Here is a 26,112-nt window from a genome sequence, read left to right as displayed (position 1 = left end):
TCCCTCTCCTCATTATAAAAGCTCAGACTCCTCACTTATTCTGAGTGGTAAACAGCTTTGTTTAAGGTGTTTTGATGGAAATAACTAAAATCAGGTGAATTTTTGTCTTTTGTGTTGTTGGTTATGTCACTAGTAGTTAAAACAGTAACTAGTTCAGAACAGAAATAAAGGCAAGCTTTGCACAGGTGACTTTGTTTTTTTTTTCTGGTATTTTCTCTGTTTGTTTTTACATCACAACCTAAATGGACTGTTTGTTTTGAAGGAAATGCCACATAGCCTCTCGGTATAAAGAGAATTCACCAGCTGTCCTGCTGGATCCTAAATGTAACAATTAAATCCTGAGAACTTGATAGGATTTTTCTTCATTCCTATTGTCAGGAAGTTTGGAGTGAGAAGCAGGTTCAGAGGAAATGTGTAATAGCTACATTTTTGCTATGCTGTCAATATATTTTTTCATTAATTTGTTAACTTCAGCTGCCATTTTTAGAATTAATGTTTTTTTGATTCTTTTTGCAATGAAAGTGTCTCCATAAATTTGTTCAAATAACCTCTTCCTCCTATTGATAATCATTAACGGTGTTCTATTTGTCCTAACCTTCTTTCCCTTCCCATTAGAAAATCAATTCCTAATTCAGTTTTCTTTGCAATTTTTTTTACCCATGAAGTTGCTCAAATTAATTCAAATTAAATAGATATTTTCTTTTGGTGGCAAATCAAATGTTGTAAGGCTGAAGCAAAGAACAGCTATACAAACCTCCTGAGCAGAGTGTGTAGTCTGCATAACTGGTGAATAGATAGCAGATTTTGATAACGAGCAAAAGGTCTTGTAAAGATTGAAGTTCTCCAGCTCCCCTAGCACCCTGCAAGAAGCACATCAGCACATACTCCATTGTGGCTGTTTGAGCAAGTTTCATGATAATTTAGTAAGTACTGGCCTTAGATGGAAGAGTCCTGCAAAGAGGAAGAAATGTGAACAGGATATGGGTATTTCACAAGAGAAAACTTACTTGAACGTGATCTAGTGCTCTGCCAGTACTACTGCTAGCACTGCACATTTATCACTTACTCTCTTTAGAACAATGTAGGGGGGTTGATTTACTGAACTGTTACAGAAATTTTTGCAAATGAGCCTTCAACTATTCAAGCCATGCTTATGGATAAAGTAGGAAATGACACTGTAACTAAGGTAATGTTCCCTTTTTATTCTGTTGTGTTCCAGTACAGTAGATAAATTGTGTACCATTGTACCAGCAGTCTTCATATCCACTTCTGTATTTGCAGGGAGTTTCAAACAGAAGCAGCAGCTACCATTAAAGCAAAGATGTGAGTAGAGAGGAGGAGATACAGCTGCTCTTTTAAAGATGTGGTTACCAGATAAACTGGAATTTTAAACACAATTTTTTGCTTCATCATACTGAGGCTTATCATTGTAGAACAGCCTAATTGTACTTTAGATGTGGAAGAAAAACAGAATTTGCTCATAAAATTGTGTGTGAAAATATTGAGCTTTTTTTCTTAGCTTATCCATCAAGATCTTGCAGAACACTTTGAGATCAGTCTTGACTTTATTTTAAATTCAGTTCTGTTAACGACATATCTCTGTGGTAGCCTTTGTTTTATAAGATTAAAGCTTCATATCTAGGGTATACCCAAGGGATATAGAAATACAAAAGCTGACTCTTTTGAGAATACACCTCCCTTGGTTTTGCCTAGACTAGAAGGACAAGTGATCTGAATCCCTGCAGCATTAGAGAAAGGTTTAAGATTGTATCAGAAGTTCATGTATTCCACTTTCCTGTACTCAAAAGCAGGATCAAGAGCATTTGTATCACTCATTATGTTTGTCCATTTTTTAATTGGAGAGAAAGTTTGCAGTCTTACTGTGTTTCACTATGCTTATTGTGAGAGGCTTTCATTTAATGTCTAACTTAAATTCCTCTTACATCAAGGAAGATTACTTAACTACAGTGACTGTAGAAAAACTAATTCTCTCCATCTCCATAATTACTTCTTAAAACACTTGGATACTCTGTCTAGACCTCTTCATCACCAACTTTCCCCCCCCCTCAAAAAAAAAAAAGAGCACCTGGATATATATTTTAATTGTCTGTTTCTAGATTGATGAAAGAGCCTAAAGGAGACCAGGCTTGCATTGTTCTTAAACTGATACATCCATGAGTTACTACTTTAAATCAGGCCCAGTCATCAGTCAGTAAATCCAATTGATTTCTCCGTGTATCAAATGGGTAATATTCCTCTTATATATCCCAATTAGTATTTTTCCTTCATCTAATTTAATAATGCTCAGTACAGCTCTAACTTACCTTTGGTGTATAGGGCAATACAATTTTTGCAGCTAGGTAAGCATATGCCTGAACATTTTTGTTCCAAATTTTCGTAAGCAAATTATGTAACTGAAAAGTCTCTTCTTTTGGATGTACTTCTCTTTTGAGCTGGTATCAGATAGGAAAATGTTGTAGATAGGTAATTTAAATACTGGAAGGTGGTGTACTGGTGCAAATAGTATTTGTGGAGAAGCACCAATCTGGAGATGGTACAAATACAATATTGCTTACGTCTCTGAGCATCACTCCCAGAGGGGCGGTATCTAGGAGACAAAACAGTCCTTCAAATAACACTTTGTGAAAATACATGTTCAAATCCTCGGTGATAAAGAAAATGGCGCTTACAGTGTTTTGTTGCAAATACCTCAAGTAATTTAAGGAAAAAAATTAAACATTTATAGTACTTTCTTGTGTTACCAGGATTGTGCAGTGAAATGTTTTTTGTGTGACCATGCTCTGGTTCTTATTGATGTGATACTTCAGTTTTAAATATTTTTTGAGTTACTTATAATAATTGAACTTGCATGGATCTTGCAATATTGAAGTTTGACAGTGTTAGGTTTGACTTTAGATAGGTCAGTCTCTGGAATGAAAGAGACATTGAAATGAGCATGCAATGAGCGATTGCATTCAGGAGCTGAACAATTGGGTGACATTGGTCTGTAACAGACTCATACTAGGAGCCATTTGTGAAGCACTTCTTGGGAAAGCTTGTGCAGTCTGATATTTTAAAAAAAAAAAAAAAAAATACTAATAACGAGTGAAAGGCATTTATCTTCCTGGGAACCACCTTCCAAGATGGCTTGGGGAAGCCAAAGCCGTTGGAGACGCTGCCCTCGACGCAGTATTTTTCCACTGTGGAGCTGACCTCCAGTGTGGCAATTCTTGGCAGAAACTCTCAACTTTTTTCCCCTAAAAGGGGGGAAGGAGGAGGGGCAAAATACCCCATACGCCGTTTTAACAGGCGTTTAACCCCTGTTAGCGGGCGGGGAAGAAGAGCAGAGCGCGGCGGCCCAGCCGGGCTGCGAGGGGCCCCCCCCCAGGCCCGGTGCCTGAGGCGCGGGCCCGGCGCGGCCGCCTCCCATTCGCGTCTCGCCCGGTGTCATTTTAAGTTGCGGCCCTCAGCCAATGGGGCCGCTGCCGCCCGCTGACATCACCCGGCAGCCAGTTCCCTCCAGCTGCACAGCGCCTCAGTTTCTGCCTTTTTTTTTTTTTTTTTTTATAAATAAAAAAAAAATAATAAAAACGACCTAAAATGGAGGCTGGTTTCTCGCCGTAAGCAGCGGGCTGCCTCCCCCCGGCGCAGCCCCGATGTTGACATGTAACCGGGCCGGCGGCAGGATGGTGGTGGTGGACGCGGCCGGTCCCAACGGGCCCTTCCAGCCCCTGGCCCTGCTGCACATCCGAGGTGAGCCGCGAGGGGTTCGCCGCCGCCGGGTCTGCGCCCTCGGCTTGGTGCCGAGGGATGCGAAGGTGCCGCGAGGGGCAGGGGGAGAGCCGAGCCGGGGAGAGGAGCCCCGGGCCTGGTGGCCGGGGAGGGGGAGCGGTGCCCCTCGGGGGGCGCAGAGCCGTGCTGCAGCCCAGGAGATGCGGCTCAGCGCTACGAAGCGAGCTCTGATCTGCCTGCTAGCTTGCGCAGCCCTCGCTGCTAGCCTTCTGCACAGAAACGTGTGCTCCTGGAGCTACGGAATTGCTGCGCTGCAAGCCTACACATTACGTAGTCCCTTAGGAAAATGCATTTTCTCCCGACTTCTTTTTTTTTAGATAATATTGAGGTGTGTGTCTCGCTCCGTATTCTTGCGGTTAGCAGAATTTTGCATCGCTCTGTGTTTCTTTGTGTTTTTACGTGCCCATAAACAACCTTCGTAACCAATCAAAGCATTTATTTTTTTTAATGTCTTCCTCAAGCTGGCTTTGTTTTAGAACTTTTTAGGAAAGCAGAGCATTTATTAGATGGGATCAGCACAGCTTGAACAATGGCACTTATATGCAAGAAACACAGCTGATACTGTTCTTGATTACCTTTTCCTTCTCGGCTTTCCCTGGCATAGGCTAGCTGTTAGTACTGAAAAGATATTTTTTTTTTAATGAATATTCCCATCACTATAAATATTTTGCTTTGGAAGTTTGGTGATTTTATTTATTTATTTATTTTTTGAAATAAACAAAATGCTCAGAAGCCTGCTCCTCTGAGCAGCAGCAGTTGTCTTCATATATGAAGAGATCATGATTTCTCTTTATCTCTACAAGAGCCTTACCCTTCTTTGTCTGAAGTGAGACTAGATGTATTCTAGAAGACTCTAATTTTGGTCTGTGAGTGGGGGGGGAAATGTGGTAAAATTCCCTTGAGTTAGAATAAGGGCTTTGCTTGTTGTCAAGGGAATATAAATGCGACTGCCTGAACTGTAGACAGGCCTTCACTCTTCCGTCTGTGCAAATCACCTTAATTTCCTGATTTGTGCTTCGTTTTGGAAGGATAGAAGCCCCATCTTTTAAAGGCACAAGTGAATTTTAGAGAAAAACAAAGGTTGGAGGCAGAGCTATGAAGTATTATAACGATGAACCGCAATAATCCTTTGTCTTAATATGATAAAAGGGTTCACGTCAGTGATTCTTTTATCCCTGTTGTTGCCCAAATCAAATACGTAATTGTGGAAGCAATTGTGGAAGTGCATTTTAAGAAACTTCTGAAATTTACTTTTGTAAATACTAAATTTTTGGTGCACAGGATAGTATGCTAATAAGGTTGAGGTTAAGGGTTGTGTCGTTAGGTTTGTGTTTCTTGTTGTTTTGTTTTTTATTAATGAAAAGAGTCAACTTTCTTGTAAGCAATTAAGGAAGATCTGGGGGGATTATTTTGCATTTTTCAGATGGTAGGAAGTTAGATGGGTGTCTGGTATTATAGCCCAGAGGAGTCTCTTCAGAGGTGAGGGGAGGCAGGGAAGAGAATGCATCTCATCCATCCATCCATACAAGTTAATTCTTTTGTATGCACCTCGTATCACAAGCTGCTCTAATTTAACCAGTACTGATTTGGGCCCAAAATGAATCCTAACAGAACTATATATTCAAAATGAATAGGAGCTAAAGTGAGCTGATAGCTCTAAAGCCTAATGACATAGGTTTACTGTTTGTTCTAATCCATGCAGCTTTTACAGTTGTCCTCTTACATCATCTGTTGAAGCATGGGTTGAATTTTCTAGTAGAAGTGCTTTTCTTTGCAGCTGTAAGTGCTAGAATTTTAACTTACAAAAAGGCTTCCTCACTAAAAAGTAAATCTGCTTTAGGACAAATTTCATACAGTGTTTAAAGTAAAAGTTTGAGATTGTGTATTGTATTTTATTTTACCCTTACATTGGAGGGTAAAATACTCTATATGGTCTTAATCTTATTTGGGGTGAGTGGGGAAAAAGGATAGGGATTTTTGTAGAGCAGACTATCAGGAATTACTTGAAAATAAAAATTGCAATCTTGCTTTTAAAATTAATTCTAATACACTTTCTATACCTGGATTACAAGGAGTATGTAAAGTTTGCAGAATTAAAAAGTCTGGTCTGGCAAGAGGTGGAAGCTTGCTCCTCTTCTTCCTCCCCCTCCTGAACTGCAGACAGCTTTATTGTCTGGATTATTTGTAGCTTTGCCAAAGCACCACAGTTAGGAAAATAGATGCAGGTGTTTTTAAAAAGTGATGTTTAGAACCTTGTGAATAGGAAATAAGGGTGTCAACATCTTACTGTCTACTGCTGCTGTCTCTGGAGGAACAATGGGGATTTGTAGGATAGGAGGTGTCAGGGCCCTGAATACCCCAGCTGGTGCTCAAGATCAGCTCTTCAATAAGGCTGTCATGGAGAGGGCTGTGAGAAGCCTTGTTGGGGTTCCCCCTTTGCTCAGGAGCTGTCTTTAGGCTCAGGCCCTTGGCCTTGGTCACCGCCTCATCCAGGCTGCAGCCATGTCTTGGGCTGTGTGCCTTGCATTTCAGGGTCCTGATGTTTTAACCACCTTGTTTGGCTTGCCTCTTCACTGTGGACATGTTCCACAACCACTGGACTGTTGGCTGACCCTGATCACTGTCACTAGATCTGCTCTCCTTTTCTGGTTTGGGTACAGTGAGACTCTGCCCTTTGTCACAATTATAGACTGCTGGCAGTTGTCCAAGACCAATGTGTAGAAATCAGGTCTGCGGAAGATGACTTTGGACCCATTGCTGGAAAACACCAAGCACCAGAAGAGCCCAGTCCACGGTGAAGGCAAGTGGCACACAGCCATTAGTGTGTTATCTGCTTGTGCTGACAGCGCTGGCTCAGGAAGAGTGTTTGGCTACTGGGGTAGTGAGCCCTTGGTCATTCCACCCACACCAGGCTTTCCAGGAGGCCCAAGTCATGCTGCTGCGGCTGCATTGATCATCCTAGAGTACAGAGCACATAATGGTCGGCTCGACTGCTTGGCTTTAGTGATCGCAGTGAACCGAAAGCTTACCTTGCAAGCTTAAAGAGAATCGGTTTCAATTTGAGCAGCTGTTATGGCTACGAAATAGCTGTTGTGGTTTGTGGTCCTCAGTAGAGGCTTGTGTGTGTGTGTGCAGTTGGCTGTGAAACAAGCGAAGATGGAGTAGGTGAAGCAACTGGTTGTGGGGTATCTGCATGGAGAGTTCCTGTAGGATCCTTGTGTGGAGGTCACTAGCTATGAACGTAAGGATAGCAGAGAAGAGGGTTATTGAGTATTGCAAACGTAAGATTTTTACAGCAAAGAGGGAAGCAGAGCAGGATGGTTTTTCAAGATGCTTCTTTCTCCTTATGGAGCCCTTCTGGCAGCGAAACCCCTAGGGTGACGGGAGTGCACTCAGGGCCCTGATCCAAGTAACTGAGATGAGGCCTGGGGGAAGGAATCAGGACCTTCTGATTTCCATCTCAGTGCTTCCAGCAAAGAAAGCTGCTGTAAAAGCAGCATGGATTACAACAAACTGTTAACATTTGTCACTAGGCTTCAGTTACCAGTTCGTGTTTACTGTGGTGAGTTGTCTTGCAGGAAGCTGTAGCTGTAGGACAGAGTGCAGTTAGAAAATGATCTTGATCCTTTGTGTAGGCAGATTATAAAGGGCTACATGTATTCGTTTGGAGAGGGTATGCTTTTCATTAGGAATGCAGTTGACTGCTCTTAGCCTGAAAACCAGTGTTTTCATGTAGTCAAGACAGATATTCAGATATTTGAACAAAATATTGGTAGAACTCTGCTTTGGTCTGCATTGCCAGAATTAACAGAGTATAGAAGTTAGTTTGGCAGTCTAGTTGCTTAGTGGAATTGGTAATATTGCCTGTTCATGCTTTTCCAAAATGATTTGCACGGTACTTTGCAAGATGTGGTAAAAGTTGTGTGGGAAGGAGGATGAGAACGCCCTGACCCTGTGTCAGCTCCCACCGGTGCTTCCTGTAGGCTGTGACCTGTTTGAAATACCTCGTTGTCTGCTGTCCTCTGCCTTCCAGAGTAGCAAAAATTTTTGATGCTCAACTTTGTAATTATTTAACTTAATTTGGATTTTATGAAAGTTTGTGGGGTTGTTTTTTTGTAGTGGTAACTGCCTGTTCTTGTCATGTGCTTCCTGTAATCCTCAGCAAGGGACCGTGGAAGCTAGTTTATATTCCATATCCATGTAGTGCTCTTCTGCAGGGTATGACTAAAAATGGCAGTGGTAACATTCTTGTCATGTATATATCTGAGGATCTGGATAGAAATTTTGCATTCTTAGAAAAGCTTGGTAAAAGCTGATGGTTCTGTTGGGTTGGGTACCAACACAGCATCAAGCACCTCCCAGTAATGCTGGTTTCTCTGAGCTTGGGCCACCTTAGATAACCTTTCAGCTCCAGATCAAATCAAAACTAATGCCAGGTTCTTAAAGAAACCAAGTGCTCTCCAGCTATTGTAAGGTGCATTTCCACTTTGTGTTTTCATTCTTGATTATGAAAGGTCAAGTCCCTTTGACAATGAGTAAACAGAGGGAGCAGCTTTTAAGAGAGCTACATGATGCATTTAAACCTAAGTACGTGATTTTTCTTAAAGGAGAAAAGCTCACTCGGTGCTTTCATTTTAAAAGAACCCAAAGAACCCAGCATGTTTCTTTTTCTTGAAAAATAATTGTCTTGTAGATATTTCTGTTTAATAGTACTTGCTGAAAATCACGAAGGCTTTTACTTCACGGGATTTTTTTCTGAGCTTAAAAAAAAAAAAAAAATCAATTTTGTAATTAATTAAATGGAAGTGGAGGCCAAAGCTCACACTTCAGCAATAATGCAGACCAAATTCAGCATGCAGAGCAGCAGCCATTAATCTGACAATGCACAAAAGGAGGCTGAGAACTGGGTTTGCTGGCCCGAGAAAGGAAAGGCTAAGGGGAGATGTTTCAGCTGATGGCAGGGTATGGAGAACAGAGACAGACGCTTCTCAGAGGTGCACAGTGCCTGAAGAGAGATGACTGATACAAGATGCAATGCAAGAAATTGCAACTGAATGCGAGGAGAAAAAATTTTCACTGTGAAAGTATTCAAACATGGGAACAGGATTCCAAAAGGGGCTGTGAAATCTCTGCTTGGAGACGATGAAAACTTGAGTGGGCAACATGAGCAGCTTTGCTTACGTAGTTCACCTTGCTTTGAGCGAGGAATTAGCGACCGTCTCACTTCTGCTGGTCTTTTGATAAATTATACTATGATCCTGCAGTTCTTTGTTGCATGGAAGGCAAAAAATGACTGCCCTTTCTGTCACTTTAAAAAATAACAATAAGAATAAATTTTAATCTACTTCTTAAAATTCAAGGAGCAATATTCTATGCTTCTGGTTGCTGTTTTTTCCCCTTTGGTTACTCAAGTAGACTTTTTAATGCATGTAGTGCCAAAATGCCTATTCGTACTTTTACGTCTGTGGTAACCCTGAAGTTTGTGTACTACTTTCATGAAAACTGTTACGGTGTTTTAAATGATTCTCACTGTTTTTGTGAACTGTTAAAGATAGGGTAAATGGAGCTGCATGCAGTATTAAAAATATTGGCACACAAAAACAATGTTTTGTTACTTTCTTAATGCTCTTTTAGCAGCTCAGCAGTAGTCAAAAATTGTTTGGCAGGTATGTGTTTTTAGAGAACATCCATAACTAAAATATCTTTTGAGTAAGCTAGAACTCATAAATGTATGCAGTCAGCTGGTTCACCCACATTTCTTCACATTTATCCACTTTTGGAAATATGTAATAAATGGAATTCATTTGCTCAGTACTGTGAAATCTTTCTGTAGCTCTCTTTAACAGGCTTAAAAGTGACAATGAATATTCCATTAACAAACTGTGTGACCTCACTATTAATATTCTGTGTTGTTTATGAAAATGTTGAACAGGGTAACATCTACCACAGATCCTAACAACATGTTTTTGGTAATCTTCCTGCATTAGAAAAACATTGTTAAAAAGTGTGTGGTGTTTTTTGTTTGTTTTTTTTTTTTTAATTCCCGAGATAACCATCACCTACTTTACAATCCTTTCCAACAACTTGATAAATCTTAAGCGTAATTTCCTTTACATGTGATCACTTTTTTATTAATGCTTTATTAGTCTGATACTGGGCTGTATTGATTATGAAGTCATATGTAGAAATCTCCATGTCACCTTTCATGCTATTTTTTTCTGGTGTTAGTGTATCCTGCTGTGGGAAATTAAAGTGTTTTATTCCCAGTGATTTCCTGCACAATGGTAATTTTTACCTCTATACAAGTCTTGCATTTTCCATACAAGTAGGTATTTTTAAGGATGATAAATGAACTTAACTGGTTTGAGCATGCATGTTTGCTTGACCGTTAATTTCCTTTAATCTTTCAACACACTTAAATGTAGTAAACATTTAAGGTACGGTGAGTCTGTCAGTGGTGAGTAGTATCTTCCTGAGAAGGAAGTTGCAGAGAGTAAACCCCATAATCACTTTCTTCAGAGATGTTCCCATCACATTAATGAACCATACTAATTCCTTTTCAGTTAATTTAAATTATAAATTGACAGCTACTTCTGAAATTGCAGGCATGCTTTTAGTTTGTGGAAATACTCCTGTGCAAGAAGCCTTCAAAACTTTCTTTCAACTGCTAATCCAGTTAATGGGAATTTCCTGTGATCAGCACACATTTTCTGTTCTGTTTGTGGGTTGCAGTTGGTTTTGCATCATGGATGAATCTTAGCTGAGGTATAAAAGAGGTGAAAGTACTTGTTCTTCTCCATTAGAGCAAAATGAAATTTGATAATCTGAAGGTATGAGCACTGGCTGCTTGTTTGAAGGTTTTTACCTGTGCCTTCTTACTGAGCCACCCAGACTGTTAATGTTCAGCCTGACTCTTGTTTCCAAAACTTACCTGTATCCTTGCAGTAAGTCCTTGGCCAGTGCTGCTCTATAGCCTTACTTAACCACTTGTACATGGAATTGTTAGCTTTGAAAACAACCTCTACCATTCTTTCTGAACCTGGTGCTTCGAAAAGGAGCAACAAGACCATCTTCCCCAGGAATGAGCTGCAGTTCTGTTCTATCTATGAGATCTAAACTGTGAAATGTATATGTAAGAATTTCATCAATTAATATTAGATAATTATCTAAATTATCAGAGTGCTGATATTTCATACAAATGACTGTTAGAGTATTATTGCCTCTTGTGATGGTTTTGCTGGATATTTAAAGGACATTCGGATATAGCCATAGTACATAGCCAGACACAGACTGATGTGTTTGTGTTTTTTTTAACTGCTGTTTCCTGAAGCAACTCATGGGTAGCATTTGTAATACTTGACCAAGAGCACATTTAAAGGAGGTTTTTATCACACCTGCTGAGTTTAATGTGTTACTGCTTTTACTCTGTATTCTGTACTTCTGCCATTCTTTCTGTATTTTTAAATCTTTGTCTAAATCTTCTAGCCAAACAAAGCATGTATGTATAAATTTGGCTCCTGAAAACAACGAGGATATCAAGTGTTTGTACTGCCTTTAAAATCTTGAAGGGTTCAACTATAAAAAGTCTTTGGAGGGGACTTTTTGTTGAGCTAAAAATTCCATTAAATTAGAGGAAGGTAGTCATCTGGAATTTTTAAGCTGCATTTCTTGAGTCACATTGTAGTTTGTATTCCCTTTGAAGGAAGCAAAATTGTATCAACATAAAATGCATATTGTCCTCAGTCCTTATTTATACATCAATCACAGAATTTCTAGGTTGGAAGAGACCTCAAGATCATCGAGTCCAACCTCTGACCTAACACTAACAAGTCCTCCACTAAACCATATCACTCAGCTCTACATCTAAACATCTTTTTGAAGACTTCCAGGGATGGTGACTCCACCACTTCCCTGGGCAGCCTGTTCCAATGCCTAACAACCCTTTCGGTAAAGAAGTTAATCAAAATTCTTGTTTGGTGATTTTTTGCTATGACATACACTTAAATTTAAAACTCAACATGGTTTTCAAGAAATGGTTTTATCCCCGTGTCTGTTAAAGGCTTTTAATAATAAATCGTAACTTCTGTAGAGTCAACTAATTCTCTATCAAATACTGCTAGTTACTGAAACCACCGTAAAGCATGTAGATTAAGTGGGTACCAGCAATATTTTTCATTTATAGGTACAGGAATATTTACATCTATGCAAACGAGATGTTCCTCTGCTGGTAATGGCTTTTATGTTCTAACCTTTATGCCTGACCTAAACCACCTATATGACTGAAAGTGCCGTCTTCTCAGGAAACAGAGCCTGTGCTTGGCTTCTGTCCATGTGCTTGTGTTTTAAAAATGACACAGCTGAGTTAAATGATGCTCTGAATGCAAATGAATGCATGATATTTTAAAGTCAAATCTGCACGTGTTTTATTGAATTCCGCTTAATGTGCATACAGGTTGTGCAACACCATTTCTGCTATAATTTGCCAGTTAAGTTTCCTTTTTCAAAGGCACTTAAATTAGGGGCGGGGGGCTGCCTATGAACTGTTACCAGTAATGGTGGAAGTGACAGTTTTATGTCAGGCCTCAATTTTCTTAATTGCTCTTGTGACTGATACGTGTCTGAATTTTATGAAGTAAACATTTTCCTCAAAAGTTCTTTAAAGAAAAGATGAAATATGAAACCAAAAGATGTAAATTTTGAACTTCTCCAGTTATTTGTAGCAGTCTGCTACTTGAAAACTCCTCTCTTTGGAACGGTTTTATGGAAGTTCTTTAATTTGCATTTTTGGATTTGCCAACTGTGTGGTTTGTTTTTCTTTACAAAACCTTTAGAGCCAAATTTTCATATTGCTTTTGTATTTGAAGTGAAAACATAATAATGTCAGCGCTGTTTCAAAGGTGTCCTGTTTTCATTCACATATTGAAAAGAAAACTTGACCAAAAGGATCAAAGCTTGAAATCTCATAAACAGGTTAAGGAAAAACTGTTATCTGTTCTTTGAGGTATAATAAGTTCTTCTTCAAAGATATACTCCAAATGAACTTTAATTAGACTAGTATGTTTCTTCCAACCTCTTCCCAGCACACTATTTTAGCCTTTGCTTCTGTTAGCATATAACCTTCTACAGAAGGTATCTCAAAATCCCAAATCTGATGCAGAGGTGGGTGGTTTTTTGTTTGGTTGGTTTTTGAGGACTGCCTATTGAAGTTATTTGTGTGGTATGAAAAGTTTGGTTTTGTTCTTGTCCCAGTAGGAAATTAATATCTCACTGACCTTTGAATCAGAGTAAACATGTGCTCTCCAAAGTAAAATTTTGAGCATGGACTTTACTGCTTAATTCTTCTCACTCCCTCTGATTGAAAAGTGAGTATTCATTAATGTAGCTTAAGGGATAATGAATGCTAAAGCTTATTTTAAATAGAAGAAATTAAAATCAACTGCTTTCATTGTTCATTAAATCTTCTGTTTAAAAAGAAGATAGTAACTAAAAATAGCCTTAATACTTAGTTTGGGAAATCTGCTGGGAGTTAGGTGATGTTCATAAATATGACCAGGATTTTTGGACATGGAGTAGTGGGTCAGCCTAGGATTCATAGCTAAGAAAGCCAAACTATTTTTGCCTTTTGTCGGAGGCTCTGATTTGAGTGTGTTACCTAAAGAAATGGTCCACTCTTTCTGCTGTGGGAGAGTGGTAGAAATGTGGTACATGTTATCAGCAGAACGACAGCCTTTCTGGCAGCAAAGCAATGTACTCCTTTTGGGATGCTGTTGCTAATAGGTATGAGCTCTGTTCTGACCAGAATCCCTTTGCGAGACTGAAGACTAGTCCAACCAGAGCCTAAAGACATCTGTTTGAAGTAAATGCTGTATTTGTCTGAAAACACGTACACAAGGGAAAATAGCATTGGAATATGCATTATCATATGCAGTGATGATTTGTGAATTGAGTTAAATGGAAAATTCTGAAGTACTTCATTCCTGACGTAATATGCCTGTATATATTTTGGTTTTAATCTCTATCTGGTTTTGATCTTCAATCTTAATGCATAATAATATTGAAAGCATGCATTTCAATACAAGTCAATACTATGGTCTTGTTATGTGAGTCAAAACTTCCCTTACTGAAACATGAATTTTATTTCCCAGCAGGGCACTGCTAGTAATTGTTGTTAGTATTTGAAGTAATGGTTGTCAGCGCTTGACGTGGCAAGCATTGGCTGCTAAGCAGGTTACTGACCTAGCTCTAAGGTTACTTTTCCTCTCCCAGGCATCATTGCTATCATGCCAACCACTTCTTTTACCCGAGTTGCATCACACAAGGTTCCCAAATTTCATAGGCATATGGAACTATTGAAGTGTTGCTAATGCCACCAGTGAGGAAGGCTACATACTGAATTGAAAAGTAGGATTTTTCAGGAATATACGTGGGGTGGTAATTGCTGTCTGTTGAAAGGTCAGTCAGAACCTCAGTTCGCATGCAGGCTCAGTTACCTTCACTGGTAGAGCCTTTCCTCTGAATAGGAAAACACTTATTCCAAATCCTATTTCTAATTTTGAAAATAATGGAGAATTCAGCTGATTTAGTGTTGTCATCAAGGAAAAATTACAGAAGTGTTTGATTAATTTAAAAATAAATGTTAGCTTCAGTGAGTGCATGCAGCTGTGCCTGTGGTACAGCTTAAAGAACTCTTGCCTGAGGGGTTGTGCATTCACTTTAGGTTGCGTTAGGATGTGAAACACTGAGGGTTTCTTTCTATGGTTTAACCATAGAAAACCGTGGTTCTCTTTTCTTCATGCTTTCTAATCTATTATGTCATCTCTTCCCAAGTCAACACTTGACCCAGTGTTCTTCAGTGAAATCTTGTGATATCTGTTAATAATTATTCTAAATACCATTAAGTTTATGTGTTTTATAATTCAGAAGTATCTAATAGAAAACAAGGGGTAACCCACAGGGTTTAGGACATGTAACAGAGCAAGGAGAGGAACAACCATGCTGATAGGCTCTTCAGGAAGTAACCAAGGTACTTTATACACATTTTGGTGGTTGGGTTTGCATTGAATTACGTTTCACACAGATGTGTGACAGCTAATACCATTGGCAAATTACTCACTCGTGAGTGGTATCTGGCTAGAGGTTGGTATATGGAGCTTTGGTGTGCTTCAGGAAGCTGTTCTGCTTGTAGTATATGGGTAGGCATGATTAGCTTAGATTTATTTCAAGCAAGCATCGGAAGTGGCAGAGTTTGATTCAGTTGTTCATTGTTTTCTTCAATTTTCTTAATATAAAGCATATAAATTACACCACGCACTGGAATTATGTTCTGTAATGTAACTTAAGTCTGGTCTCAGCAGTAGCCTTGACAGCAGTTCTTCGTTTTCTGAGAGACAGTTATATATATTAAAAATATTTGTAGAAAGCTCAAATGCAATTGATGTTGCATATTCTTTTATGTAAAACTCCAGATTATTGTGCCATTAAAAATGGATGCAAAGTTACTTGTATCTTTTGAAGCACATAGTAAAACTGGGAAATAGAGGATTTTTCATTTTTGGTTGCTAGTAGGTACTTTGTGTTCAAAAATGGCTTTTCCTGTCATGTTAACTGTGTGTGTGCCAAAAAGCTCAGAGATCTGTATCTGCTTGGTTCCTGCTTCCCTTGTTAAGACAGTTTTTTCTTCCATTGTCTTTTTGATTTTACTCGCTGTCATTTTTCTCCCTAATTTTCAGGTGGAATTTTTACTTCATTAGGTCAAGCCCATTTCTGCTCGTTTCACTTGTCATTTCCTGTATGAGCATTCCTGTTTTCCTCTTTATGGCACATTGCCTTTCAAGTATTTATGCAGTTATGACTTCTACACTCTATTTCAACATGTTTTAATCTAGTCTAAAAATTCTTAGTTTAGTTAGATTTAAATATATATATGATCATGTTTTTTTTATTTTTTATTTTTTTTTTTTTACTTTTTTTGGGGGGGTCTAAGAAAGTAGCTGATTTCTGGTAACATTCTTTTTAAAAGAAAAGCTTAGATATAGGGTGGTTTTGGTTCACTTTTGAAGAATTATTACATAATGTAGTAAGTCATTGTGTGCCTCTGATCCACTTTTCCCATCATTAGTTATGATGTACACCTGGAAAAGATGTTAGTGGAAGTCATTTGTATCTCAGCTTGTTTAAATACTTTAAAAAATAAAAAATAAAATTAAAAAAATAGTGCCATACAGTGGAGAATGACAACAATTTTATTTTTTTTTACTTCCTTGCTGGTTGAAGTCCTTAATCTCCCATTTTTATTTTTGACAGTTAAATGTCATTACATAAAGCTTCTCTATCATCAAACCCACAATTTAATCTTGTAGCTAGGGGATAGCTGCCACCACCAATAGCCTTCTGCATGGGATTCCCCCAAGACTGCAGCTTTCCTAGTGGATTACTGTTGTGAAGCACCTCTCTTGAGCTTCACTCCAGGACTGACAAAACATGTGCTCAGGACTTTCTGCCTCTCTTCAGCTGTGGGTTATTTTTGCTGTTGCTGTTTAATCAGTCTTACAGTAGTTCATTTAATTCTAGCAGCCTTTAGTTTATTTTTTCTAATATATGCCAAACTGTATTGTTTTTTAAAAAAAAAATCTAAATCCGATGAAAAGTCTTTATTTTGAATGAAGAGATTTGTTTATTTAGAAACAATATTTAAAATGCTGTGTACATTTCTATGTAATGATTTCTAACATCTTGTTCCTCCTGCCTCCCCCCACCCCATTTCCCTGTTGTGAGTTTAAGACTAGTTTCATACACGAGCTGTCAGAGGTGGAATAACTTCTTTCACTTAAATAGAGTAGCAGTTAAACCCAGACCGCAGATCAGCAGAGAAGCAAAGTCAGCTCTATTGCTTTGCTGAAAAAATAAAGCTGAATTTCCAATACTAGCTAGAACCTTTGTTTTCTGAAAACAAAACTTAAGTAAAACCACTTGAATGTGCAGAAATTTGAACTACTTGAAAGTGAAATCAAATGCAGCTTGCTTTTCCATTTTAGATAGAAAATATGCCACATAGGATTTCAAGCATCGTTTTTAAACTTTATTTACTATCAATATGTAGGGAAATATTTATCATGTTTTGAGTGCTTTTGTCTCATTCAGGCACATTACAGAATGTGAAACAATAAGTAGGAGCAGTGTAGTTTCTCCAAAAACTGCAAATCCAAACCAAAAGCTCTTATTTCCAATGACAAATGCCTGTTACCTGGAGCACAGCCAAAAGGTACGGCTGGCAGCAGTTCAGTTCCTTGAAGGCAAAAAGGAGTGGGCATAGCCAGTATTTACAGCTGATTCTCCTTTCTCTCTGGGATTGCTGCTGAGAACAGTGGTGCTGCATAAAGGCAGCTGATCCAAAAGAGGGTCATGCTTTAAAGTTGCAGTTTGCTGTACGAGTACTAATAGAGGCTGGGTGCTAGTCTCAGCTCACCATCGAATTGGCTTTGAACAACACAATTTTGCTATGATATTAGGTGTTTAGGCAATTAAAACATTTCGTTGTCTGTCCTGCAGAAGCTGTAAGTATCTTTAGAGCATTTTTAATTATTGACCAGGAATTTTTGGAGAATCATAGGCTTTGTTCTAGGCCAGGCTGAAAGTTCATCTAACCTGCAGCATCCTGTTTCTGACAGGAAATGCATTGTTTCAAGAGAAAGGAGAAAAAAAAAAAAGGCTGAGAACTTCTCAGTTGGAATGTATTTGAGTAATAATAGTATAATAAATGGTAAATGGAGAAGGACCTCAAACTTGAAAGAAGGAGAAGGAGCTGTGATAAAGACTCAGCTGCAGTTCTTTTGGAAAAAGTCTGCATTCTTTTATGACACTACTTCACTTACATGTGAATCCCATTATCTTCAGTAGTGAGACAGAGTAGAATTTGCTTTTCTGTGCCACTTAAGAGAGCATGATATATAAAAATACAGAGTCTAATACAAGCACTGTGTGTCTTCCCATGGGAGTTCCTGTGGCTTTGATCACAGTGGGCATTTTTCTTGTTTTAAGCATTTCTTTTGGAGGGGGAAAAAAGCTACAGGATCAATAGTGTTCCAGATAAAACAATACAAACAGCAATATTTTATGTATTTTTTCTATCCAATGTATGCATAACAATACCTTGTTTCAAGTAATCTGCAGCCATACTCCCACTCCCAGGGTTGCTAGTTATTGTATAAAGTGTATTGCATACTGTATGTAATTATAGTAATTTCTTGTATTCCTTAAGTGTATTTTAAAGTACTGCTAGATGTAATAGCATTAATTAAACTTTCCATGTGTGAACTGGAAGACTTTCTCCCCACCCCCTTATTTCCAGTATCTTCTATTAGGGTAGAATACTGTTATCTGGGAGAGTTTTGTCTCTAAGTACTGTTAATTACTTTTGTTATATTTTCAATAAAATAATTTCATTAAAATCTGCTGAAGAAAATCAGCAACTGTGATGAGTTGGTCAAATAATAGAAATGCAAGAAAAATTAAGTTCTGTAACCTAAGGAAGTGCTCCTTGCTGAGGACTAAGATAGTAATTCAACAATTTCAAAATAAAATATACATTTTAAATAGAACTTTATTAAGCGTTAGACAACCTTTTTTTTGTAATCTTTCCATTTTTCTGTTAAGTCAGTGTTTCAATTGATTATGTTCATTTTCCCATGTTATGCAGTCCCCCTACCTACATGGCTGGCAACTTCCATTTCTTTTACTCTAGATATTGAACACTCCTATTCTTTTAGAAAAATGCTGTCATGGTACTATTAACTGAAATGTCTGGAAAAAAACAGATTGCCTGAAACATGCTGAACTCCTCATGTACAGCTCTGTAGTGCAAATTACAGAGCTCCAGGAATGCTTCAATTTTGCTTGCTTTTCTAATGGACAGCCAATTTAAAGGACACTAATACCTGCTTTTTGTTGTCAGAAGGGGCCATGTTATCAGTCAGAGTACTAGATGTACTGGATAGCACTCTAGTTTACAGTTAAATGTTGTTTTTCCATATTTAAATTTATTTAGACTTTCATTTTTAAAAACTGTAACCTTCAGTAGACTTGGAGACACATTTCATAAGATTTATCGTCTGCTTGCAAGCAAGCATCATGCTAGGACTCTTGCTATACACCTGTATCTTAAGGAGAACGTTATTTCTAGCCTGTGCTTTTTATCTAGCCTTTTTTTTTTTTTTTTTTTTACACATGCTACTTCCCCTCAGTGTGGTGGTCTTGTGCATCCTTTTACTTAATCCTGGGTGTGCTTTTGTATGAAGAACCTAGTTGTGCATTTAAAATGGTAGGAACTCTTTTTTTTTTGCTGATATGCGTGTCCATAATCTGATTGGTAGTTCTTAATATCAGACTGTTTTAAAGAAAAAAAAAAAAGTATTTTTCCTTCTGATAAAGTGGAAAGCTGTCAACTGAGCAAAACTGATACCTCTGCTGAGCCTTCACAAACAAGCAAGTGCTCACGCAGCTACAACGAATGGTATCTCTTCTATGTATTTTCTGCAAGTTCTCAGCTATAATTCGTTTTTTTGCTTTTAAAATGATGTAGTGAGTCTTACTGACCACAAATTATATTTTGTGGTAGCAACTGTATTGTTCTTCCTGTCAGACCATGACCTGAACATTTTCAACTTCTAGCTTTATTGCAGTGGCAATCTGTACGTGAAAACAGCTGTTTTGTATGACATTGCTGAGTCGCCTGCTTACCCTGCCTGCCTTTGTCCTGCCCTCAGCAGCTGGTAAACACTGTTGTCATAGAAAAAAGGTCTATTTTTCTCTGGAAAAGGTAGAGAGTGAGTCAGTCATGGGCACCAGGTGATAACACAAAATACAAAACTTGAAAGGTGACTTTTATATTTGACTGAAAAAGTTACCCAGAGAACGGTACGTTCTCTAAAGTCCTACAATGCAAACGTGTGATGTAGTATTGCTGATATGTCTGGGCACTTAGAAACTGAACTGTAATGTTTTCTGGTTTTGTTTCTATTTCTATTTTTCTTAAGTGAGGCAAAAACTTTGTTCTATTGTGAAAGCAAGGAAATCATCTGTGTTCTGCTAAGATACTTAAGCAAATTCTGTAAGTATTGAATATGTGATATAAATAGCAAAGGGAGAGTTTTTAAGCATTACTCAGTGAATAGCACCAAAAGTCAATTTGGCGATAAGGAGTACCTTTAAATAACCACAGGCTTCTCCATCATTGAGGGATGGAGCACCAGAGCTGCTCAATTACAAAAAAAAAAAAAAAAAAAAAAAAAATCATACCTAGTAACACAGTCTTCAAGTATGTCAGTTAGCTTAAGCAATTAGAAGTCAGAGATTACAATTAATTGTAGTGGAAGATGATGTAGAAGTTGTCACGCAGTGAACAGAAAGCATGCAGCCAGATAGTCCCTGGCATGTGGCTAAGGATAAATGACTTGTTGGGGCATCTCATAATTAAACAGGTGCACGTACATTCTCTGTACAAAAATTCTGGTCTATCCAGTCTGCTGCTTGGCCACCTTCACTAATCTCTGTCATCCTGAAATCATCCTTTCAAACCTTAATTGTAGGAATGATCTTGACTTGATGGCAAGTACTCCAGGCAAGCACCATGAGAGAATTGAGGTCCAGACATTTTAAACTTGTTGATGAACACTTAGAAGGCTGGGAAGGGACATGACAAACAATTCCTTACAAATATGTGAGGTTCTCAGTCTGTAGAAAGACCATCTCTCACTTCACTGAGCAATAATTATTAAACTTAAAATATTTAAACCAATTCATAAGTGGTGATGCAGGTGGCTTGCTTTGTGAGGGTGTTCCTGGACCTTCTTAGTTGTCAGCCTTTAATTTCAGAGCTTAGTACTAATTATAGCTATAATGCCTCCTCTCCTTCCAGGTTGGTGTACTGGAAATCATTGTAATTGTATGTCCATTACTTGTGTGATTAAGGTCTCTGGATTTTGTGTAGTATACGTGTCCAGCACAGTATCCCTAAGTGAGATCATGTTGTTATGCTTCAGGCGGAACCACTTTCCATTTTACAGTTAATTGGGAAAAGGTAACCACTCTAACCACTTTGTACAAACAAGACTTTTTACATTTAGGTCGTAAATTTACCTGGCTTCCAGCATGCAAACAACTCCATTAAATACTCTTTCCAGGAGAAATTATTCATTAGTTATAGTTTTTAATATAAATAGACAAAAGCATATGTATTCAGATGCAATTTGTGTGGCTTAAAGTACTTACAAATTGTTCACAACACTGGACAGGATTTTTAATTTGCTGGGAAATTTGTTGGCATTTGTCATTTAGCACCTTCTTCCTAATTCTTGAACTCTTCATTATCCAAGGTGCCTTAATGACACTGAAGTCTAACCAATAACGGCTTCTTTTGTGTACAGTTTTTTGTTGTTCTGTATCTTCTTTGGAGCTCTTCCGCTATGTTTTTTTCTTCTGCGGTTGATTAGTGGAGCAATTTAGTGTCTGTAGCTTTTTTATTTATTTATTATTTTTTTTAGACCAAATATGTCATGCAGGTTTATTAAAGCAAAAGTACTTTTGAGAGCAACTTCTTTTGGAGAGGAAAGAACCACTCCAGTTTGCTATCTTGACAATACATCTGTCAAGCATTTAAAGGAGAGCTACTCGCTATATTAACTAATCAGCTGGGCTGGTATGTCAGGCAGTTTATTACATTACATGTTCATCTGTTAGGCTGTGTGTGTTTATATTCAGTAGTACCACTTGAAATGCTTTGTCTGGTGATGGTTCTTACTGCTTGTGTTTAAGAAAGTTTTTGCATTTTATGGTGCGCTAAGGAAAAAGACAAGCCATCAGCTGGAGGAAGTCAAAGCAAACTGCAGGCATTTTTACGAAGGCAATCTAGACTTTTATCAGGCTATTAATGGCTTAGTTGTTCATAGCTAACAATAAAAAAAATTGTCATGCAAAAATATTAAACGTATTATGGTGCTAATTTATGCAGGCTTTCTGTGGTATATTCTCATTTCTTGTCTGGAACTTAATGCTGTGGTTATGTGGCCGTTTTAATTGGCATAGATATTTTTTTGCTGCTGCCAAAATATGGTACTGTTTTCTTTACATCTGGCCAGTTACTTAAATATTCCCAATTTACTGGAAGTTAAGGTGCTGATCCTGAAAGCGTTTGCTGTGTATAATAAACTATAATGTCTCATACATTGATCATCTTAATTGCTCATGGGGTTGCTTAGGCAAAAAGCAAAGCACATGGGGAATTTTGTGGCATCACAGCTAAACCTTGTAGAATTTCAGAGGCATTACTTTTTGTTTCATAACTGTTGAAACGTTAGATGTAAGAGATATTTTAAGTTGTCACCATATGAATATTTATAAATAGCAGTCTAGTGTTAGTTCTTTCTTAACAGTAGCCTAAATTTAAACTTCTACATCTAAATTTGGACACAGTGATTTAGGCTTGCTTCAGATTATAACTGGTGGGTTTGTGTTGATATGAGTGTATTTTTACATTTTTGAAGGTTCGTTATTTTGGAAAGTACTGATGGCAAAAGTAGTGCTGGCTTTCTTTCTCATCAGTTCTCTGTACGTCTGAACTGTACAATCTAATTTTACTTCATATACAAGCATTAAATTAATTTTTGAGGATCATCAGGGTGGATTAAGGTGTAAAAAGCCCAGGAATTAGACTTCAGAGTTTTAAGAGAACCTAGGTATCCTTGTCAAACAGCAAAAATGCCACTGCACAAAGCACTGTATAAAGGAAAGGCACGTGTAAATTGATAGAAGTGTTACAGGCAGAATTAGAGTTACCAAAAGAAGTATTTTGAAAAGGTACCACAGAAGAAAGAAATTCAATTAAGTAGATTTGTACACACTTCAGGCACTTTAAATGTGAGGAGCAGTAAAACAAAGCACCAGCAAGCTTGCTCAGAAACGTTATGAATAGATAGACTAGCTTCACAGGTCAAAGATCCTCTAGAAAAGAGGAAAGGGGAGGGGTAAAAATGGGCAGAAGGGGGGCACTGGGAGACTTGAAAGGAAGATGGGCAGAAATGTTAGTGTTCCTATTACTGTCTATTCTTAACCAGCTATACTTGAGTGATGATTAAACAATCAGTAAATATCAAACCAACTATTTACTCATTTTGATTCAAAATTTACTGGCCTTTTTTTTTCCTTTTTTTTTTTTTCTTATATTCACCTTGGTGAGAGCTGACAACGTTATTTTCTTGTATGTTATTTGTACTTTACTTGTATGTATATAAATACATACGTATACGTGTTTGAAGGGATTCAAGACATGGACTCCTGACGGCTCTTGAACAGAAGGCGTTTATTGCCCTTTTTCACTACTACATATACTTTTCCCGTAGCCCCACGCACTGTCCATGTGCCTGAATCTGTCATACAATGGGGTAGAGACCCTCAGACACACACCTCAAGCCAATCAGCAATTGGCCACTGCCCAGAGCTCATCTTTTAACACTGTAGCCCATTTACTTTATTTCAATCTTTCTCAAATTTTTGTTTCTATTGCTTGTTTCCTCATTATCTCTAATTCGGGGAGGTGTGAAACATCGCGGAGCCACCTGCAAAATCCTTTCCCACACATGTATATATAAACTCATGATTTATATTTAGTAATTGTGATCTTTTCTAGAAGACCAGTGTTTAATTTTGCGGTGCTGGCCACAATTAACTGAACAAACTCCTAAAAATAAAAAATAAAAAAAAAAAATAAAAATCTTCAGAAGATTCATAATGCAAGTCTATCTCTTGCATGTGCAAAACATTCAAAGTGATGCTATAAATTGAGCAAATAGTTGAAGATCTGCATCTACTCAAATTTCTTTAAGTATTTTTTTTGTGTCAATGAAGTTTTAAAAATAAATAATGGTTCTGTGCCTAGCTAGATGTGGTTACTGCTGTTTATTTCCATGCGTGACGGGAAAAAATTGAATTTGTGAAGTGGTAGATCCCAAGTTTAAAAAGTGACTCTGGCTTAAATATATTGATGAAACCGAAGATTTATCTCTTAATACTCAAAAAGAGTATTTCTACAGATAAAATATTTTGTATGTAAACTGAGCTCTTTGGGGAATTCTTGAGGCATTTTTTCAAGTATGTGTTGTTTTTTTCTGTGCAGCAGCTATTTTGTAGTGAAGGCAATCATGCAGCACTTTTGGAGTTCTGTTAATTCATCCTGTCACATACAGTGTATTTTACTGGGGTTCATGCTTTGGACCATTATATTCCTCAATTTCTTTGAAGATTTGGGAAGTTTGCTTTTAGTCTTAAACACTGCAGTACCTGTGTCTCGGGGAAATAAAAATGAGGAAAAAGTAAAATCTGCTACAATGTAAATTATAACCCATTATTTTTACTTTTCAGATGTTCCTCCTGCTGATCAAGAAAAGCTTTTTATCCAGAAGTTACGACAATGTTGTGTACTTTTTGACTTTGTTTCTGATCCACTAAGTGACCTAAAGTGGAAGGAAGTAAAACGAGCAGCTTTAAGTGAAATGGTAGAATATATCACACACAATCGCAATGTGATTACAGAACCTATTTACCCTGAAGTAGTACATATGGTAAGTGGTGGAACCATTCTGAACTTTTAAAATTCATAATTACTTCTTCAGCTCTGTCAATCTGTCTTAAGAAATACTACTGAAATCTTCAAAAAGATCAACTATGTTTGCACACTGGCAAAATGGTAATATAATAGGTTTTTAATCCTCTTGCAAGTGTTGACTCTTCTATGTAAGAGAAATTGGATGCATATTTGCAGCAGAAATAAATTATGATTTAAGTTGATAAAAATGAAATCTTTAAATAAAAAAGACCATCCATCCCCTCCCCCCAATCTTTTTTATAATAGGCATTTATAAAAACAGGGTGAGGGTGAAGGGTATAAATAATCTAGTTTTTTAAAGAACGAGTAGATTGCAAAACTGAAAGTTTGAGTGTTTGTTAGAATTAAGATCACTTGTTCAATCTTGACACTTAATCTCAAGTAATCACATTCAGTGCCCATGGCTGAATTTTTTTTTTTTTTCTGCATTTGGAGCTGAGAATGAGAGTCAGACTTTATTACACTGATGAGGATTTTGCTGGAACAAGTTATATGTACTATTTAGACCTGTGTTGTTTCTTCCCTTTCACTGTTGAAATCCAAGCCAATTAGACCCACTTCATTTTTTCTGTCCTGTTTAAGTTCAGTCCAGAGGAGGAAGCCATGAAACTGCAGGAGAGTCTTTCTTCTCTCATTGTGGTGACTGTATGCCAGTTGCCTGGGGTAGCAATTGGGCTGAGGACAGAAAAGCATCTTTCCAAGTAGCTAACTACTAAGCTTCCCAAAAAAATGTTAACCACGTGACATGATAGTTATTCCCTCTAACACCCCACCCCCACCCCCAAAAAAAAAAAAAAAAAAAAATACTCAATTGGGTCGAGCTTTCAGGGGGATAAGAAAATTGTACTTCTTTAACATTAGTGTGAATTCAGTCAGATATTGAGGTCCTGCTCCAAATCAGAGACTGTGAAGCAACTTCAGAGTAGATTCTAAAGATTTATAGCATTAAAGGTGCGACTCTAAAGATTGCTTGCACCGTAAGTGTTCACTAATACAGATTTTTTTTATGAGAACTTCTGAGTATATGAGGATTCTGTACAACTTTAAGTCAAATGTATACAAAACATTGAGGATGGTTAATGATATCATGGGATCATGTCTTTTCATATGTTTTGATAGCCTATTTGTATGTGTTTTTTGCTAATTGATTATTCATTTGAGAATATTTGATACTCATGGAAAAATAATTATGAAAAAATAAGCTTGCTGAGATTTGATTTAGAGAAAAAAAATTGAATTCATGGTGATGGCTTGAATATCAGTTTAAGACATTAGTGTTTGCTCTGTGAGGAGTCTTAACTGTCCATAAATTCATAACTTCTGCATTATGAGCCCACATTATCTTCCTCCATCAAAAACCAATGGCAAGGATACATTTAACCAAGGAAAATACATACTTCCTTTGCTTTCAGATGCAACTAATGGTAATACAGTTTGCAATTCTGTCAGTCTAATAAATCTTGGTGCAGAATTTGTCTCATCTTAACTACCAGCGTTCTGCTATGGGCTCAGAGCATCTGTTTAACAATTCTTTCAGTGAATTTAAAGTGCTTTTTATATGTAAGAATCTAAAGGATATGGGATTTCCTTGTATAAGACTTGTACAGCATTGTGGCAGACACTTTCAGTGGCCGTTGTCAGACCTGGACTAGGATTTTTAGGTTAAA

The 26,112-nt window shown here is 37.7% G+C and overlaps 1 protein-coding gene across 4 annotated transcripts in view; it reads left to right on the top strand.

The window, feature by feature from the left end:
* The window catches only part of PPP2R5C (protein phosphatase 2 regulatory subunit B'gamma), a 93,288-nt gene that overhangs the window by 37,687 nt on the left and 29,489 nt on the right, over positions 1-26,112 (top strand). For 3 of the 4 annotated variants that reach the window (XM_032188061.1, XM_032188058.1, XM_032188059.1), the window contains exon 4: positions 24,202-24,401. In XM_032188061.1, the coding sequence (XP_032043952.1) occupies positions 24,333-24,401 (69 nt within the window). In that variant the 5' untranslated portion in view covers positions 24,202-24,332. Of the gene's footprint in view, positions 1-3,565; positions 3,754-24,201; positions 24,402-26,112 lie in introns of those variants that run through there. The other variant, XM_032188060.1, reaches the window with a different exon arrangement.

This window comes from Aythya fuligula, chromosome 5, assembly GCF_009819795.1.
Source record: "Aythya fuligula isolate bAytFul2 chromosome 5, bAytFul2.pri, whole genome shotgun sequence".
Classification (NCBI taxonomy): Eukaryota; Metazoa; Chordata; class Aves; order Anseriformes; family Anatidae; genus Aythya; species Aythya fuligula.
This window is presented reverse-complemented; position numbering and strand designations above follow the sequence as displayed.